At 41.1% G+C, this 18,611-nt stretch overlaps 1 protein-coding gene across 4 annotated transcripts in view; it reads left to right on the top strand.

The window, feature by feature from the left end:
- The first annotated feature begins 552 nt into the window (after window positions 1–552).
- The window catches only part of LOC148036899 (uncharacterized), a 63,501-nt gene continuing 45,442 nt past the window's right edge, over window positions 553–18,611 (top strand). For 2 of the 4 annotated variants that reach the window (XR_015690526.1, XR_015690527.1), the window contains exons 1-5: window positions 553–1,021; window positions 1,196–1,380; window positions 1,551–2,024; window positions 2,139–2,941; window positions 3,109–3,187. Coding sequence is in view for 2 of the 4 variants with exons in the window: in XM_087675819.1 (XP_087531945.1) it covers window positions 1,300–1,380; window positions 1,551–2,024; window positions 2,139–2,941; window positions 3,109–3,187 (1,437 nt within the window). In the remaining 2 variants the exon portion in view is untranslated. Of the gene's footprint in view, window positions 1,022–1,187; window positions 1,381–1,550; window positions 2,025–2,138; window positions 2,942–3,108; window positions 3,188–18,611 lie in introns of all 4 variants that reach the window. The other 2 variants (XM_087675819.1, XM_087675820.1) reach the window with 2 other exon arrangements.

Below are 18,611 nucleotides of genomic sequence, written 5' to 3'. Positions count from 1 at the left end.
GCCCCTTGTTCCTTATGAATATAGTTCTTAATCTTAGCCATGTTCAGTCCACTCCTTCTTGCTTGTTGTTGCATAATCCATATCCATACTTGTAGGATCCTCTCCTAAATGCTTCTTGCCTTGCTGCCCATCAAACCTATCTTGCTGCTTAGGGGGTCTCTTCCTCATAGAGGTCCCTTGCATCCATGCAAGTCATGGTCTTCGCTACATGGCATGCATACTAAATGCACTTGATGACTACTTCATTAGTTAGGATCCATTGTGACATGTCCAATCCTCTTCAATATTTGCAAAACCCTTATTGGATTCTTTGCATTTCTAAATGACATATGCTATACTTTTCTTTTTCCCCTTCCACAAAGTAGGCACAAAGTGCTAAATTGCTTAAACTTGGATAATAAGCTCTCGTTGGAACCTACAACCGAAATAATAATTAGCTTCAAAATCCACGAGTGTAACTTTGTAAGCTTTTGCCACGTTTGCTAAGCAAAAATGATTTATATCTAGGTTCTGAATATGGATGCAAAAAGATTATATCTAGGTTCTGAATATGTATGCAATGCAATGGCTCTAGAGAGCTTTTGGCTGACTACCAATTCAGCTTGGTGCAAAGCGAGTCTCTAAGGACTTGCTCGCAACCACACCGAACGCGAAAGCTCCTCTCGCTTTCGTGCTCTACCGCGGAGCTGTTGCGAGCTTCCTGGTTTTGCAAGACCGTGTTTGCGTCGCACAGCCCCTTCAATTCGTTCACAGACGACCTCTCTTTCGATCGGAGACTCAATCAGAAATCAGAAGCACAGAAGCCTTCAAGCTCTCCAGCGCCAATGCATTGAGGCCTCAATCAGTAAAGAACGGCCCCTTGGATTTGCAGACAGAAGCCAGAGAGAGAGAGAGAGAGAGAGAGAGAGAGAGAGAGAGAGAGAGAGAGTAACTTGCACGGCTGCTGGCGCAGGAGAACACTTTTATGACAAGTATCTCGCATACATGAAAGTAGAGCAGTTTTTAGTCTCTCTTCTACAAGGTAACTTTGACATTAACTATGTCGCTTTCTCACATGGTTATTGGCTGCACTATACTTCAATGAGGTTTTTCCATTGTCCGAGTTATTATGACACTTAAAAAGGATATAGCCATGTAATGCACTTCCCGTTTCCAAATGATCGTCACATTTTCATGTTGTTTTGAAGTATTGCAGAGCATCGCCAAGCTCAGCCATGTGGAGAAATTGGTATGCTGAAAATAGGGTTCCCGTTCCCAGCTGTATATTTCATACAAGTGTAGAAGGAAAATTTGTAGGCAATGGCAAAGGATATTTTCAAGGATGCCATTGCCAAAGGATATCAAAGGATCTTCTCAAGGAGATTCTCTCATAGCTATGCGGTGAGTGCATCAAAGAACACATTGCAGGCTTTGGAATCAATCCTGATAACATGGTGAAAATGAGATAATAATGGCATGAGGAGGAATCATGGGACTGCCGTCTGTCTTTACTTTCCTTGGACTCTCTCTTGCAGGAACGTAGGACTGAATGATTTGTTACTTTTCTTCAGTTGCAGGAACCAACATTAGGAAGTCCAATAGAAGATGTTGAACCTTCTATTGGACAGAACAACAAGCTTAGGATTTTATTCAAAGGTGAAGGGGTAGCTTTGGATAGCTCAGTTCCAAATGTGGTTGAAGAGGGTAATTTTGGCCTTTTTATGCAAGAAGAATGTCTCACAGCCAAGAAGACAGCAGCAGGATCTGAAGTAATTGCAGAATCTTATCTTAATTCACATTTTCCCCAGACAAGCAGCACAGAGCATCAGGGGGAAAGTTACAGATGTGGGGTAAGGGTGGAAAGCAATGCACATTTTGCAACTTTGGGCCACAACACGGCAATGCAGAGAAGCGGTCTTTCTTGCACCACATACTTATCTCAGGCAGCTACAAGTAGTGGAAGCTCTTTTAATAAATATCTAGCTATCATGAATACTGATCGGTTCTTACTTTCCCTTGCTGTAGCTTCACAATTTGATGACAAGGTAATTCTAGGTCCTTAAGTATGCTTTTTGTATCTGCTGACATCATTGGAAAGAGTCGTAGCCGATTGAACAGAAATATAGTAGATAAATTCATGAAAGCTCATCTGACTGCAGGTCATACGGTCCTCCATTCCAACATTTGGCATCCTCGATATTTCACATTCATTGCACGTTTTGAACATTTTGAAATCCCAATTTTCTGACACTTGTGTAAAAGAGCTTCCTGTGCTTTGTGAGGAGACAAGTGCTCTGTCTCTGGAATTGCCTGTTATAGGTGACCGGCTGCCTGCTCTATGTGACCAGCTGCCTGCTCTATATGACCAGTCACTCAGTCTGGAAGATCCAAGTCAGACATTTCTAGATGATGATGACATAAAGATTGCGAAGGTTGTGAAAGATATGTCAAGTAAAATCGAAGAGAGGGTTTTACAATCAGACTTAAGGGTTTCAATTCCCAAAAGTATTATACGGTCCATGCCTCCAGCACCAAATGACATTGAAACATCTCAGCCTGCACAAGAGTTTTGTATCCAAATAAGGAAGGTGGCTCTTGATCAGGTGGATCTGGTGAACTCTTGTTTAAATTGGCTACTTAAAGATCGACCAGGGACAACCACTTTCCTTGGTTTGGCCTGCAAGTATGCTGATGACCGTAGCCCTTCCCTTGTTCAACTCTCTTTTCATGAACGGTGTCTGTTGATCAGTCTTCCAGGGCGGAACTTGTTGATTCCGGGGAAGTACCCAACAATGTTGAAGACTGTTTTATCAGAGTACAATATTCTAAAAATTGGAGCTGATGTTCATAAAGATGCTCTTGCGCTGTTTCATTTCTTGGGGTTGGTGACAAACAGCTGTATCAAAATTACACACCTTTCTACTGGACAAAGACGGAAAAGAGGAGTCTCTGTGATGTTCAGGTCTCCGCAAAACTTTTTGAAGTATTAAGGCTAGATAGTTTAGATTTGAAAGCAACAAGCAGTTTACAGCATGTGGTTATGAAAGGGAATTAAGTAGTTACCATCACTAAATTTGCAAGATTCGATTATTGTGCCAATCTTTCTCTCTGTTGAACTTTGTGTTGCAGGGATCTTTTTAACTGGACGTGGATGGAGAGAAAGAAAGTTGTCAACAGTGACTGGGGATTAGTTCTCACTCTTGAGCAGGTCAGTTCATGTGCAGTTTCTGCTTTGCATTTCATTTTGCAGCAGATTGAAGCGGAAATGTGAGACTTCTGTTGCAGCGTTCACCTATGCACACTTTTATTGTGAAAGTTTGTGTTTAGCTCATTGATTAAAAAAAAACCCATCCTTTGATGAAATGGGCTACTAACAAGGCTACCAACCCTTTCAGTCTTGGATTACCTGGGAGAAATTGTTATGGAATTAGGCATTAAAAATATATTTGTGGATTTTGTGGAGTTTGTTGATTGACGTCTACAGCAGCTACAAATGGGGCGTCTAACAAGGCTATCACTCCCTTCCATCTTGCATTACCTGCCTCAATCTATATCATGATAAGTATATATTACTCACCTTGAGAATCATTACTGGAGCAGTAATGCAGAATATTTGGGAATACTGTTCTCCATGTTATATGGAAACTATTTGTTAAATGCCAGTGGAAGTATATGGTAATTGAAGGCAAAAGTCACAAGAGCATGGTTATTGGAGAAGTTGGACCATGTGCTGCAGCGATGCCATGGCCAAAACAAAAATACTTATACATAAAGGGATGCATGTTGCAAGATCAAAACCAGGTTAGGCATAAACTAGGTGCCTAAAATTTTTCTAATAAGGCAAAAAGTGGACAAAGCTCTTAATTATCTTTACTATTAGTTAAGGGGAGGTTGGGGGCGGGTGCCACGTGGCAGCCCCCAACCTCCCCACAAAGAAACGCGGGGGCGGGTGCCACGTGTCCATCACCTGCCCTCGCCACGAAAATCGCGCCCGCCCTGGCGCGAAGCGCCGGGGCAAGTCTAGGCGTGGAGGGCCTAGTTATTGTTGTGAGAATGAGCAAAGCAATGGTAGTGAAGGGACACAAATGTTGAACACCAAGAAGAATGAATAGTTAAAGAGAGAACACAAGACCTCAAAGTATGAGTGCATGGCAATTGAATACATGACCCAATACATGAGATTACCACGCAAACCACACAACTGATGGCACATATGATGATTGGTAGTACCTCCACTCCTCTAATCAGATGGATTTAGAGTGGAGGAGTGGATCGTATTTAAACTACAAGATTAGACTTGGAATAAACAAGCTAGCCCTTAATGAGCTACTCAACTACTCATATAGGTACCCAAAAAACAGCCTAATAAATTGTCTATCTGCCATGAAATGTACACTACTAGCACCCTCTCTTGGATTTTGGGTGATCAATATAGTAAAAAAACACAACAATACAAATATACAAGCCTCTAGGAATCATTATCGCTTCCCATAAGACAGGAGTGATGTGTGAGAAACTTCTAACATCATAGTACATTGAAAATGACACTAGAAGCGCCTTTGATGCTCCAAGATTGGCCAAATGCTAGGTGCACCTCGGTAGAAGCATTGATGTTGATGCCAATCATACAATATAGTTGAACCCTGATCATAGAAAGTGGAAAGGCCGGAATCTCGATGTTTGTGATGAAAATAGTTTTGCAAAAGCACATCATGTCCATAGATTTTCCTCCTTTAGCCAAACCATGGAAGTATTTCCTCATGTGGAAATAACTAGGAGCAAATTTTTCTCAGTATCAAATCATCCCATCATGGATCTAAAAGTCAAACTAGCTTGCAGATTTGAGTTGTTAGAGTGCGTTGATGCATGTAGAAAGCATCCCTTAGAGTCCACCGCATCAAATAGATGTGTCATGTATGGCAAGTATCAACATGTCCTATCTCTACCCTTTCATAATCATTCCTCTTGGCTTAGGAATAAGTGAGGGGCGTTACTCCACTACTATAGGAAAGGTGTATCCTTGCTAGAGGAGATTAGAGAAGGCCAAAGTTTGCACGGTCAAACTTGCCAACCTAGCTATGCCCTAGGAGATTAGAGAATGTCAAAGTTTGCATGGGCAAACTTGCTAGGCAGCCTAGCTGTGCACTAGGAGAAGTTGACTTTCCCCCTTGACACGGAACTACCATCCTATTAGAATAGGGTGTAGCAATGGAAGCATGAGAATTTGCTGTAATTGACTGCATAAACATAAAGAAGAACATTGCAAAGAACAAAAGAACTCAAGAGAGATATGCTTGGGGAATGGAATCCATATATCAACACACAAGGCAACACAAGACTTGGGTCAAGAATCATTGGCAAAAGGCTTTGGCTCCCTCTCTCCATTAGGAAAACATGTAAGTGTGGATGCACTGAATACAATGAGGGAGTGCCAACCTATGAAAGGCCCCAAACTTGAACAAGTTGGCCAGGCCCCAGCTCCATTAGGGGCCTCAAAGCACAGGTCGTTTGGTTGTTGCAAATAGATTGGGTATTTGGCAATAAAAATACAAACAACCCACTATATATGCATAGACTCGATCATGAGATGTACAAACTGCTAATACTATGTCTTTGGGTGATCTGGTGTAACATAACATATAATGATAATAACTCATCATAGTACATGTAACCACCATTAGATAGGTCCATGGATACCTAAGGAGTGGGTGCGTAAGCCACCACCGAGGTGCCCTGGGGAGAACTTGATGTTGATGTTGATCATACCATCCTTGAAAATAGAAAGTATTCACAACAATATTTGGTGTCTATCAACAATGCCTTTGTAGTAGCATATGCGACCATGGATTCCTAGCCTTCATCTAGACCTCCAAAGTATCATTGCATGTGACCTTTGACTAGGAGCCAAGCCCACACTATGTCATGAAATATGTCTACATGCGCTTGGATTCTAGTCCCAGCTCTAGGATTTCAGTTTGCTAGACTTCGTCAATGCAGAAGGGTGTTAGAAGTGGACGCAGCAATGGAAGCATATAAGGATGCTGAAATAAACAGTTGAATATAAGATAGAAGAGAGAGAAAACACAAGAACATTGCAATGGAGAACTCAAAGTAATACTCGGGAAATGGAATCCTATACTAAACACGAGATAGTTGCGTACAACAACGAGGCACTGGCTGCATGGGCACTGGCTTTGGCTTCCTCTCTCCTGTCAAGATTGTGGGAGAGAAGAAAGGAGTCTCGCTTGAAGCTTTCTTGCTTGCACAATGGGGGAAGACACACAAGGGTGGAGGCTGAAAACAGTTTTCCTCTTCTTAGTTGTGTAAGCCAAAAGAACTCTCATACAAAGAAATAGAAGAACCCTATATATGGGTCTCAAACCAAACTCAACTAACTAAGGTGGCATACTAACTGAGCCACGAACTAGAGTAGATAAGGATAGCTATCATGTAGCTATTATTCATGGGCGGTGTACCAACCGCGTCTGTAACTGACACGTCGGTGACATAAATACACAACGGTCACCCTGGCGTATCACGAGTGGAGCTCGATATCTCAACACTCCCCCTCGAGCTCAATCCCAATTCCTGCACACCAAGCAGGTCTCTGAACTTGCGCAGCTTCTCTGCGCCCAATGCCTTCGTGAATATGTCAGCTACCTGATCCTCTGTGCTGACATAAACTAGATCAATAAGACCTAGTAAAACCCTCTCTCGCACATAGTGATAATGCACCTCAATGTGCTTTGTTCTAGTATGATAGACTGGGTTATTTGCCAAGTGTATACTACTCATGTTGTCACAATAAATGACAATTGGCCCATCTGTAGACTGATGCATATCATAAAGTAGCTTATGCAACCAAGCTACCTCACATGCAGTCATTGCTGCACCCCTGTACTCAGCCTCTGTGCTTGATAAGGCAACTGTAGGCTGTTTCTTGTTGCTCCAAGTGACTGCAGCACTCCCAAAAGAGAACATATATCCACTGGTAGATCGTCTATCAGAAATACTACCAGTCCAATCAGCATCAGTGTATCCATGCAACTGTATCTGAACCCCAGTCTCATAAAATAGTCCATACTGCAATGTGGACTTCACATACCTGAGTATGCGTCTAGCCGCATCCAAATGTGGTTTCCTTGGAGCCTGCATAAACTGACTTACCAATCCAACAGCATAGCTCAAATCTGGCCTGGTAATAGTCATATAAATCAAACTTCCTACTATGCGTCTGTACATAGTAGGGTCTTCTAGAAGCTCACTTGTATCTGTGCTCAGCTTCACATTTTGCTCCAAAGGAATTGAAATAGGCTTACAGCCTGTCATCCCATATTTGGACAGCATGTCCAATCCATACTGCCTCTGCAAGAGCTGTATCCCACTTGGTGATCTAATCACCTCAATGCCCAAGAAATAACGCAGCTCTCCCAAATCCTTCATCTCAAACTTATGCTTCAATAGCATTTTCACATGAAGGATATCTTCATCACTGTCACCTGTCATAATCAAATTAGGGGGGAGGGGGGTTCCCCAAGAAGCGTGGTCAGGCAAGCCACCTTCATATGCTCACTTGAAAGTGTTTGGCTGCGAGGCCTTTTTGCACATTTGTAAGAAAAACGCAGCATAGTTGAGCCAAATTATTTTAAGTGCATTTTCTTAGGATATGGTGACGAGGGTGAAATGGGGTATAGATTATGGGATCCCGAGAAAAGGAAAGTAGTACACAGCAATGATGTTAGCTTCTGTGAAGATTGCATGCATAAACAACCCGAAAAGACTGAGGAGGTCCGTAGGGTTGTATTCCGGGAAGAAATACCTTTTGGATAGCAAAATGTACCCACTGTACAACAGTAAATACCTGTTGTAAATGAACCTATAAATGTAGAAAATAATGCTGGAAATGATCAGCTAGCTATTGCCCATGATAATGAGCCACTACATGTGCAAGAACAACCAGGATAACAAGCTGTTAATGTTGATTTGCATGTTAAAATGCCAGGTCAACATGTTGAAAATGAAAATTTTCAGGAACAGCCAGCAAACAATGATCATTGGGTTAGGAGATCGTTTAGGGCTACTAGACAACCTGATAGATTCATTCCTGGTGCAAACAATGTGGCTGATTATGTCATGTTGACAGATTGTGGTGAGCCATCTTGCTTGAAGGAAGCAATGGACAGACAGGATAGCAAGAAATGGGATAAAGCCCTGTTGTCAGAAATAGAATCTCTTGAGAAAATGACACTTGAGACTTGGTGCAGTTGCGTAAAGGACAGAAAACTCTTCCACGTAAATGGGTTTACAAGATGAAGCTCACTTTTGGTTCCTTGCCAAAGTATAAAGCAAGATTGGTTACGAAGAGTTACAAGCAAGAACATGGAATTGACTTTGATGAGATCTTCTCTCCTGTAGTCAAGATGACTACATTGAGAACCATTTTGGGCTTGGTTGTAGTTGAAGATATGGAGCTCATACAGATGGATGTAAAGACTGCATTCTTAAATTGTGATCTGCATGAATATGTAGCAGCCTGAAGGATTTGTGGAAAAAGGGAAAGAAAAGATGGTATGTAAACTCAAAAGGAGTTTATATGGACTGAAACAAGCACCAAGAGAATGGTATCATAAGGTTGATACATTTATGCAGTCTCAAGGTTTTCATAGAAGTCAAGTGGATCATTGCTTGTACACCAAGAAGGCAGCAAATGGTAGCCTGATTATCTTGGTTTTGTATGTTGATGACATGCTGATTGCTGGTAGGGATACTCATGCCTTGGACTCACTGAAGCAAAGTCTTCATGGTAGCTTTGACCTGAAGAATCTTGGTGATGCAAATCACATTCTTGGCATGCGAATACTCAGAGATAGGTCAAAAGAATTACTCTATCTATCTCAACAGGAGTATATCTCCAAGTTTTGCAGCATTTTAATATGGAGGGGGGAAAAACAATTGGGGTTCTATTGCCTCCATATGTGAAACTCAGTGCAGAGAAGACAACCCTACATTTGATGATGAGAAGACTGAAATGACCAAGATACCATATGCTTTAGCTGTTGGCAGTTTGATGTATGCTATGGTTGCTACACGTCCTGACATTGCCTTTGCAGTGGGAGTGGTTAGTAGATATATGGCAAACCTTGGTAAAAAGCATTGGGAAGCAGTGAAAGGTATTATAAGATATCAAAAGAGTTGTGTATCTGCTTTGGAAAGCAGAAGGCGTTTGTTGTTGGCTTTATAGATGTAGACTATGCTGGTCAAGCGGATTGTAGAAAGTCCACTTCTAGGTATGTGTTTACCTTCATAGGAGGAGCAATCTCTTGGATCTTTAGGCTACAAAAGTGTGTTGCATTGTCTACTACAGAGGCAGAGTATGTGGCTGCCACTGAGGCATATAAGGAGGCTTTATGGCTTTCATGTTTGGTAGGAGAGATTGCCATTACAGAGTTACTTTTTCTCCATTGTGATAGTCAGAGTACTATCATGCTAGCACGGAATCTCGTCTTTCATACGAAGACGAAGCACGTACAGGTGAAGTATCACTTCATTAGAGATGTACTTGACAGCAAGAGCATTGAGCTTGTCAAAGTGCATACAGATGATAATCCTGCAGACCTTCTCACAAAGGGTCTTTCAGCAGAGCGGTTTGCTCATTACCGACAGATGATGAGAGTTGGATAGATATATGCATTTTAGCTTTGTATATACCTAGACTTAGTTGATTGTTTTTTCCTCTTAAGGCACATTGTCTTTAGGTGGGAGGTTGTTGGGAATAAAGGTCCTCGTGCCTTTTAATGTACACGGGTGTGAATACACCCTTAGCACTTGTACTTACATATAAATATATCTATCTAAAAAACCTAAAGTGGTACAGTCGTCATTGTACCCACAAATCGTGCACACTCACTACTCTGCTCTCTCTTACTCTGTCTCTCGTTGTTGCTAACGAACATTGATTGTCTCGATCTTCGTGTCTCTCGGTCACTACATAGTTTGGGGTCACATTTGCAACAATTTGTGATTAGTTCTCAGATCAGCAAGTGATTAGTTTATGATGAGATTATGCTCATTTTTCAATGGTTTTCATTTGGTTCAATGGACAACATCATATGTTATGATGGCATTGATGTTTTAGCCATGGTTTATGCTTGGTTATGCTATTCTATGTTTTTAAGTTTATAGCATTGAGATCACCAGAGGCTGAGAAATTTCAGATTTCTTTGCTGTAAGCTCTGATCTGTATAGCAGAAATCAAGGTTAAGCAGCAGCCTCGGGAAATGTGCCAGAAATCGGAAGCTTGAAGACTTGGATTCAACAGGGCTGAAGTTATTTTTAGCCTATTCAAGTGGAGGGACCAGCAAATTGAATTTGGGACATTTTCCATCTTTGAGGCCATTTGATTGCCTGAATCAAGGGGCAAATCGGATTGGAGACTTGTTGGTCATTTTGGACAGCAAGGGGAGTTGGAATACCGAAAGGGATTGGGAGAATCCCATTGTACATCAACCTCTTCTTCAATTAAGTTAAATAAATACCGAAAGGGGCGCCAGTTTAGGGCCAACGGGGTAAGCAATGTCCAAGATTATATGGTAGAGTGTGCATTTCAATTTTGCGAATTTGTTAATTGCTGTAAAGAGTGCTTAGTCAGGCTATTTGCCACCCTATCCGAGGAGGAAGGTTGGTTACAGCCACCTAGGGTGATTATAGGGGCTGCATAGGGCCATAGGCTAACAAGTGCTTGGCAAAGCCAAGAAATGCACACTAAAACTTGAGTGGAAAAAAAAATGGAAAGAAATGCATGCTCTAAATAGAGTTGTCTCCTCTGTCAAAGCATGTGATAGACATGTCAAAGCTCCTAATATCCTTGTTTGACTCAGACCAAGGTTCACAGGCAAGAGGTGATAGTGCATGACAAACATGATTGGTAATAGCAACCATGTGTCCATTAGTTTAGTAAGACCAACCTTGCCAACAAAGAACATGTTGACTATCTATGCATTAGTCACCAATGTAGATTGTTTTGTGTGATTGCCACTGGAGGAGTATGACATCGTCTCATCTTTAGCATAGAGATGCGGCCACCTCGTTGGAAAGCAGCCACCAAGAAGAGTCAATGAAGCATGCTGGAAATTACCAACCTTTGAAGAGATTTCTAGAAGCACCATAGATGCGAATTGAATCTGCAAAACTTGGAAGATGGTCAAAGCAGAAGATGAAGAACTTGGAGCTGCGAATCAGAAGTCCAGCATTCCCCAAGCTTGAAAAGGAAACTCTAAGTCAATTAGATAGAACAATCATAAAGAAGGTTGGTGATATGCAAGATGATAATAGAGAATAGAGAGAGTAAGGGATACTTGGAGTTCTTGTAGTCAATTAGCTTAAACAATAAGAGTTCTACAATTCATAACATAGTTTACATACATACTAGCAACAAGAAAGCATAGAGACATGAGCAACAACGAAGTGAATAGAGCGATAAGTAGATGAGCCACTAATAGTAGAGTTTGCGCTAATGTGCATTAAACCCTATTAATACATAATCAATTTGCATTAAACTCTAATTAGTTTCTAAAATAGCACCAAAAAGCAATTAATGCTGAATTGCCAAAGATAAATGGCTTATTTTTGAGCAATAGGACAAACACACCAGACTTCTCTACCGATAAAGTTTGTGCTTGTGCATCCCTCATTCTTGATCATTATCACTCTTGCACGTTAGCATCCTGTTATTTTTCTCACATTTTTACCCATACCCCATTTGGAGGACACCGCTAGTCAGCGGAGGACCTTTACTGGCTGCTGCCACACATAGAGGAGCTATTCAACCTACCACCACATGTTTTGGAAGACTGTCCACAGCCGATATCACATCTCAACGGGTGACATTGTTGAAAGCCCTCCGACTAAGGCGTTTCATCCTTTACATGCTGTGCATCTGTTCATGATCATTCCTCAGCTGTCATCTATACTCTAGTCCTTGTGTTTTGCTACCAATTGCTGCTACAGCTGCGTTTTCTTATCATGCAGGTCGCTTACTGCTCACCAGCCTGCCTCCCATCCATTAATTATTGAAGACATCATCTTGGCTTTCGGATCTATGTTTTTTGTACATTGGACTGCATACATTGTTGCCATATTGGCAGGGTCCTAAATTATGGGGAATCCCTAAATTTTAGGAGCCTAGAATGGTCTAAAAATGCTATCCCTAAAAAATAGGGAGACATTCTAAATAACAACAAATTTTGTGTTATGATAGTGGATACTAAATTTGACTATTTTTATCATTGGCAGTAGTTAGTCCAAGAATGAACACCATAGAGAAGAGGTAAGTGTCAAGACACTTGTCACACAAGCTTTGAAGTGTCCTATCACTTATCACACCTCACATGTGGTTGGACACTTGTGTAGTGCTACTCCACTTTTCCTTTTTACTATAGCTCTAATCTTTCTCCTATAAAGAATGCTTGTTTTTCATCATTAAATATCAATTTTCATGGCTGTAAACTCTTGTACAATAGTTGAAGATAGCCTAAAGTATGTCTCCTCTATCTATATCATCATCCTCTACTCCTCCATTATTGAATACCTTTATACTTCTCCTTATTTCATTGTTATTTTATAATATAACATACTTGTAAATTCATTACAGCTACTCCTTCTTTAGCTCTGCTTTCATTTTAAGTGTAAGAAGCAAGCCATATTGATATATTATTGCTCATTAAGGAAAAAGGGTTGATTTTTCTCATGCTGTTTTCATCTTGTAAAGAAATAAGTTATTTTTATTACATTGTAAGTGATATATGGGTACATGTTGTTGATGTTGATAGTTGCAAAGTAAGCAAACACTATTCTTGATAGACCTTGGAGTGAATTAAAACTTCATTTTCTTGGAGTTGGCTAAAGGGCTTGTATTAAATAATGAAAATATGGAGATTTTCGCTAAAGTCACTAGGCTTTAAATGCTGATAAGGGTGACATAGTGAAGATTGTAATAAACTACATTGGCAAGCTTAAATTTCGAATCCAAGGCTACAATGATGAAGATACCTTTTATATCGTAGATTTTAACGGTTGTGATGTGATTGTGGGCATGCCTTGAATCATAGGGTAGACTCAACTATCTTCTCTCAAAAGAAGAAGGTAGTATTTACCTCTAACAAAGATGAGAAATACGTGATCTATACTAGAGTATGGAGGCACTATATCTATGGTGAGACATGCAATTAAGGATTGCGTTCAATGCTGTTTACTTTTTGTCAATGATATGAAAGATAACATGAATATTGAAAACCAATAACAACTTAAACTCTTGGAAAGTATAAAGATTGTTATTTGGAAGATCTTGCTTATCAACTTCTCTCAAAAAGGGCAGAAGACCACCATATTGATATTATTTCGGGCAGTTCTCCTCCTAATATAGTACCATATTGTGTGAGCCGCCCTCCACTAGAAGAGTCTCTTGCCCACCACATCCAATAAAGTGGACGTCACATTAAGATATCTCACAAATCACAACCTAGGTAAACAATCTAGTCCTTTAGGAAATCATTCTTCTTACGAAGATCAAACATGATAATTACACATATAGCTATAGCTTCATGATTCATGGTAAAACAACCCATGTAACATATGAAACAATGCATACAAAGCACCATTTATTTTGAAGACAAGTTATATCATTTGCCCTTAGAGGCACAATATTCTCTTTTGTTTACAAGTAAAGATCCAAAGTATCATTTTGTTTTCCAAGCAAGTCTAAGGTAGTACATCCAAGGCTGGGTGCTATGTGGCGCAAGATGCGGTATACTCCTCTCCACACGAGCTGTGCCGTCTCACACGACCAAAGGCAGTGCTTTGGGGTTTCCATCAACTGCTGTGTGCAGCACTTACAAACTCCCTCCTTTTGCATTTGGGCAAGCCAGCTTCCCACCGCCAAGCCTCCATGTGCCACCAGCCATAAGACACTAACTCATTGGTCTTTAATGGGCAATCTATTCTACATCCCCTAAAGATGTCACATCACAGTCATTTTTTATAAGACACAATAACACAAATGAACTCAATAAGTGAAGTATATACTGTGAAGTTGTGCTAGGGTTTGCACAAACTTCAAAGAGAACATAGAATGTATGAACATGACTAAAACTCTAAACTCAAAACTCAAAATGCAAAAATGTGTTAGGAGGGTGATAACTGTGTTACTGTAGACCAGTCGCTAGGTGCTGGAGGAGGAAAGGATGTAGTCGTAAAGGGCTTCACAACTTGTCGACATAGTAGCTGATGGTTGAAATCTGCATTGTGAAGTGAGAAACTTGCAAGCTTATAGATATAGAAGAATTGGCGCTAGGTGCTAGAGGAGGAAGGGATGTAGTCGTAAAGGGCTTCACAACTTGTCGGCAGTAGTTGATGGTTGAAATCTGCATAGTGAAGTGAGAAACTTGCAAGCTTATAGATATAAAAGAATCCTCCTAAATTAGGGTTTTGCTTATGGGACATATAAACTCTCTAGGAAGACACACATTTTAATGAAATTTTTGGTAATATACATATTTTGGGGGTGTTTTAAAAAGCTAAAGAGTTTGTAATGCATATTTAGCTCAACACCCCTCTTAGGCTCAAAATTGAAACCAAGAAGGGACTTGAAGTAAAGGTCGAGCCCATTTTTACTCCAAGGCATCCCACCCCAAAGTAGCAAGGGCATTGGACAAAGATTGCATATTGGTTGCTTAATGGCCTACCAAGAACATAGAAGCGACGATTTTCTTACCAAGGGAGTTCAAAGTGATCACTCCAAAGAGGCCAAGACATCGGACAAAGGATGCTCGTTGGTTGCCTAGTGGCCTAGCAAGACTTGCAAATGTAGATGGAATCACATAAAACTTCTTTGTTTGTTTGTTTGTTTTTTTTTGTTTTTTTGGAGAGGATATGGTTTTAGGGCCTATCAATTAATTGTATCCCATGGTGAGAATGAAAAGGGATGGTTAGATTCATCACATCACAAAACAACAAGCTATCTAGATAGCTTAGGATGTGCTTAGGGGTGCTCTGTACAATGAGGTGCAAAGTAGTGTACTACATGATGAGAATGTGCATGCAATAGGTGCTACTTGGATAATGTCCCTCGTGGGAAAATTGTTCACTTACCCATGTGCCCTAGTATCAGGAGGATGATGATCATGCAATGCAAAGGGGAGGTACAACATGGAAGGGAGGTCGTTGTCAAAGAGAAGTGCCAAATCATGTAGAATATGAAGAAAGGGCAACAAACCCCTCTTAACTGTGGATGTCAAGGTTGAAGGAGGAAGAGGAGCCTGATATCGGTCTTCGTATGGTGCCGGAAACCATGAAGATAGATGAAGATAAAGATGGAGCCCCAATGACCGGAAGAGCAAGGTAGAATTCAACCCTGTGATAGCAACAAGAGAGATGTTGTATGATCCACCTCAAGAGGGGAAGCCTCCATGTTGGTAGAAGAGCAAATCTCCTAGGAGGATGAAACCATGAAAGGAACAACGTGCAGCCCATATCTCTAGCATAGAAACGAGCGATCTAAACTTGCATGTTAACCCTACATTGAAATACAAAACCTTGTAAGAGAGATCAGAATTTGCAAAACAAAGGTTAGTAGTAAGATGCTTCAAAGCAAAACGAAACAAAAAACTAAAGCTAAATGAAAGATGATGTGCAATGAGTATGTGTATATGAGTGAATGCAGTGGAAGACAAAAGAAGGAAAACCTAAGAACAAAGTAACTTATGTGCCAGATATAGTAGTCTAAGGAACTAAGAGGTCTAAAGGATGCTAGCTTAGAGTATGCTAAGATCCCTAGAGAGATTCTAGCCTAATGTTGTGGCAACCATCAGTAGGTCTTTGCCAATGAAACTTATAAGGTGGATAAGTGGTCCAAGATGGGTGTCTAGGGGGAGACCCTAGAAATAATGGAATGGATGCAAAGAGTGCTATGGGAGAATGGCTAGCAAACTAGTTAACTAATCCTTTAGGAGTAGTAAAAGATATAGATTGCTGAGGCTGTTTGTATGCGACTTGTCTAGTAGTAACTATGCTAGGAGGAGTAGATGGGGCAGTAGCAGGAGGCATAGCCCCATGGGATTATCTAGTAGGAGTGGAGGCAATTGCAACGGTTTGTTGTGGGCTCTTAGGTGGGAGACCCTAGGCCTTGGTATGATACTCCTTGTCCACATGGTGTGATTTTTGGTAGTGTATGCAACACCTATTCTTTTTAGGGAGTTGTTGCCAGATGGGTTTGTTTTCTTTAGTTTCGTCTGAGGAAGAGGTGTCACCTTGTTTTGAGTTGCCTTCTCATCTTGTGAGTTTTTGCCACCTCTACTTTTCCCTTGCAAAGAAGAGGTAACTAGATCCCTCTTTGAATAAGAATGTGGGGAGGACTTCTTCTAGACTTAATTATGTAGTCTCCTGTAAGGTAAGAACTCGTTAGCGTGCCTATGTTAGTTATGTCAGTTCGTCATCTCTTGATTGGGAGCTCTTGTTAGAGTTTGACGGAGACATAGGAGCTTTGGCAGTTTAGGTGCATTTTTTTAATTTGTCGGTTTCTTGTGTTCATTCCTAGGCCAATTATTGCTTTCCATAGTTTGCCTACACTTGTTGGACATTGTTATTATCATCTAGGATTTTTTCGTGGTCACCCCCATTTTTTGTTGGAATTTTTCTTCAATGACTAGGATCAAATGCTGGTCGATTAGCTTTTTTGGCACTTATTGGACTTGCTTGTCCAGATTTGGGAATTTATGGCTATTTATAGCCAGCCCCCCCACTTGGTAGATACATACCCTCTTCAATTAGTGCAGTATTCTTCCTTTACCTTTTGCTTTCCCTCTCTCTCTCTCTCTCTATCTCTCTCTTTGTGCTTCTCTCTGTGTTAGTGTTTCTCGTTCGTTGCGCTCTCTCACATGGTAACATCGCCAAAGTGAGAATATTGTCTAGATATTTCTTGCAGAATAGCAGGTTTTCATCGTGGAGAAGCAGCCTAGATCTTCAAAACGCGTATTTTCAAATTGCGTTTATAGCCCGTACAAGTGTCCCACTGCCCGTTTGATCTTGACAGCCAGGGCGATAGTTTGGAGGACCTAAGCAACAACATTCAAGCATCAGGTGGCATCTATTTATGCGTTTTGTAGAAAACACAAATTTGCATTTGTAGGTGTCTACATCCTGGTGCAAGTGATAGCATCCTGGTGCAGGCGATAGCTTCCTGGTGCAGATGATAGCATCCTGGTGTAGGCGATAGCTTTCTAGTTGTAGGTGATAGCTTTTCCTTGACAGATGATGCATCTACAGTCTTTGTAGCTGACTGCCTTTTGTCTTTTTGGTTGTCTCCATCCAAAGATGTCTTACCAGTTCATGAACTTTGATGACTTAGAGAAAAAGCTTCTTTCCAGACATTTTTCTAAGTGGAAATGCAATTATTGTGATTCTAGTTGGCAAGAAAAGTCCCCCGTTCCACCCATCCCCCTTCTATTCATCTATCAGAGAAGGGTGTCTAAAGTGAAGATGTTGTCTTTGATACCCTCGGTATAGGTGCGTGTCTTACCTTCAGTACCCAAAGAAAAAGAAGGCTTTGTCCGAAGTGAAGATGTCGTCTTTGATACCCTCGGTACAGGTGCCTATCTTACCTTCAGTACCCAAAGAAGACAAACTCGATGGTTTGAACCATTTGTTGTGGTCATGTAAGGTGGAGTGTATACTTGACACCTTTGATCTTTGGGCTCTTGTTTTGGATTCCATCCCCCGTCCTAAGGAGGATTCAATAGATGGGATTTCTATGGATAGGTTGAATACTACGGTGGAAGTATGGAATAAGCTTGCATCTTTGTATCGGCACAAGACATTTGCCTACAAGATCTCCCTTTAGAAGAAGTTGCGGATGCTTAGTCTTGATCATTCCTTCTCTATGAAGGAGCAGATCATGAACATGGAAGACATGAGAGGTGAGCTTACCTCTCTTGGTCTGATGATATTCTCTGAAGACATGGTTATGATCCCTTTGACTCAGCTACCATTTTCTTGGTTCGATGTCTTCTACACCTGTCTTATCACATCAAGGACCCGGAAGATACTCTTATGGGAGGAGCTTTCACCGCTTGTCTTGGAGCATGACAAGCAACTCAGAGAGGTTGGGGCCAGTGGTTTTGTCTCCACCAAGGCATTTATTGCAAGTATAGGTGGAGGGAAGAAGAAAAAGGCATAGGCCAAGGACAAGAAGGATGAGAAGAAAGAAAAGAAGCCCTGGTGTCCACATTGTGGGAAGGACACTCATCCTAAAGAGAAGTGTTGGCAAAAGTACCTCCATTTAAAGCCAAAGAAGAAGGATTAGAAGGATACGAAGGCTGCCCTGGCGACGACAAAGTCTGTCTTTGTGCATGTATTTGCTGAGGAGGATACAACTCTTGGTTCTTCCGCTTAGGAGAAGCCTTGGCTCATTGACAGGGAGGCCTCTTCTCACATGACCTGCAAACAAGATTGACTTCAGGATTTAAGTACTAGAGGGGGCACGGTCTCACTATTGGTGATAACTCTATCGTTCCTGTTCGAGGAGTGGGGACTATTCCTTTATTGCTAGAGAGGCAGTCTTCTTTAGCCAAAGTTCTCTATGT

This window comes from Lygodium microphyllum, chromosome 4, assembly GCF_053477565.2.
Source record: "Lygodium microphyllum isolate KBCC chromosome 4, Lygodium_microphyllum_v1.1.10, whole genome shotgun sequence".
In the NCBI taxonomy this organism is placed as follows: Eukaryota; Viridiplantae; Streptophyta; class Polypodiopsida; order Schizaeales; family Lygodiaceae; genus Lygodium; species Lygodium microphyllum.
The sequence above is the reverse complement of the archived record's forward strand: the minus strand, read 5'-3'. Positions and strand labels throughout refer to the sequence as shown.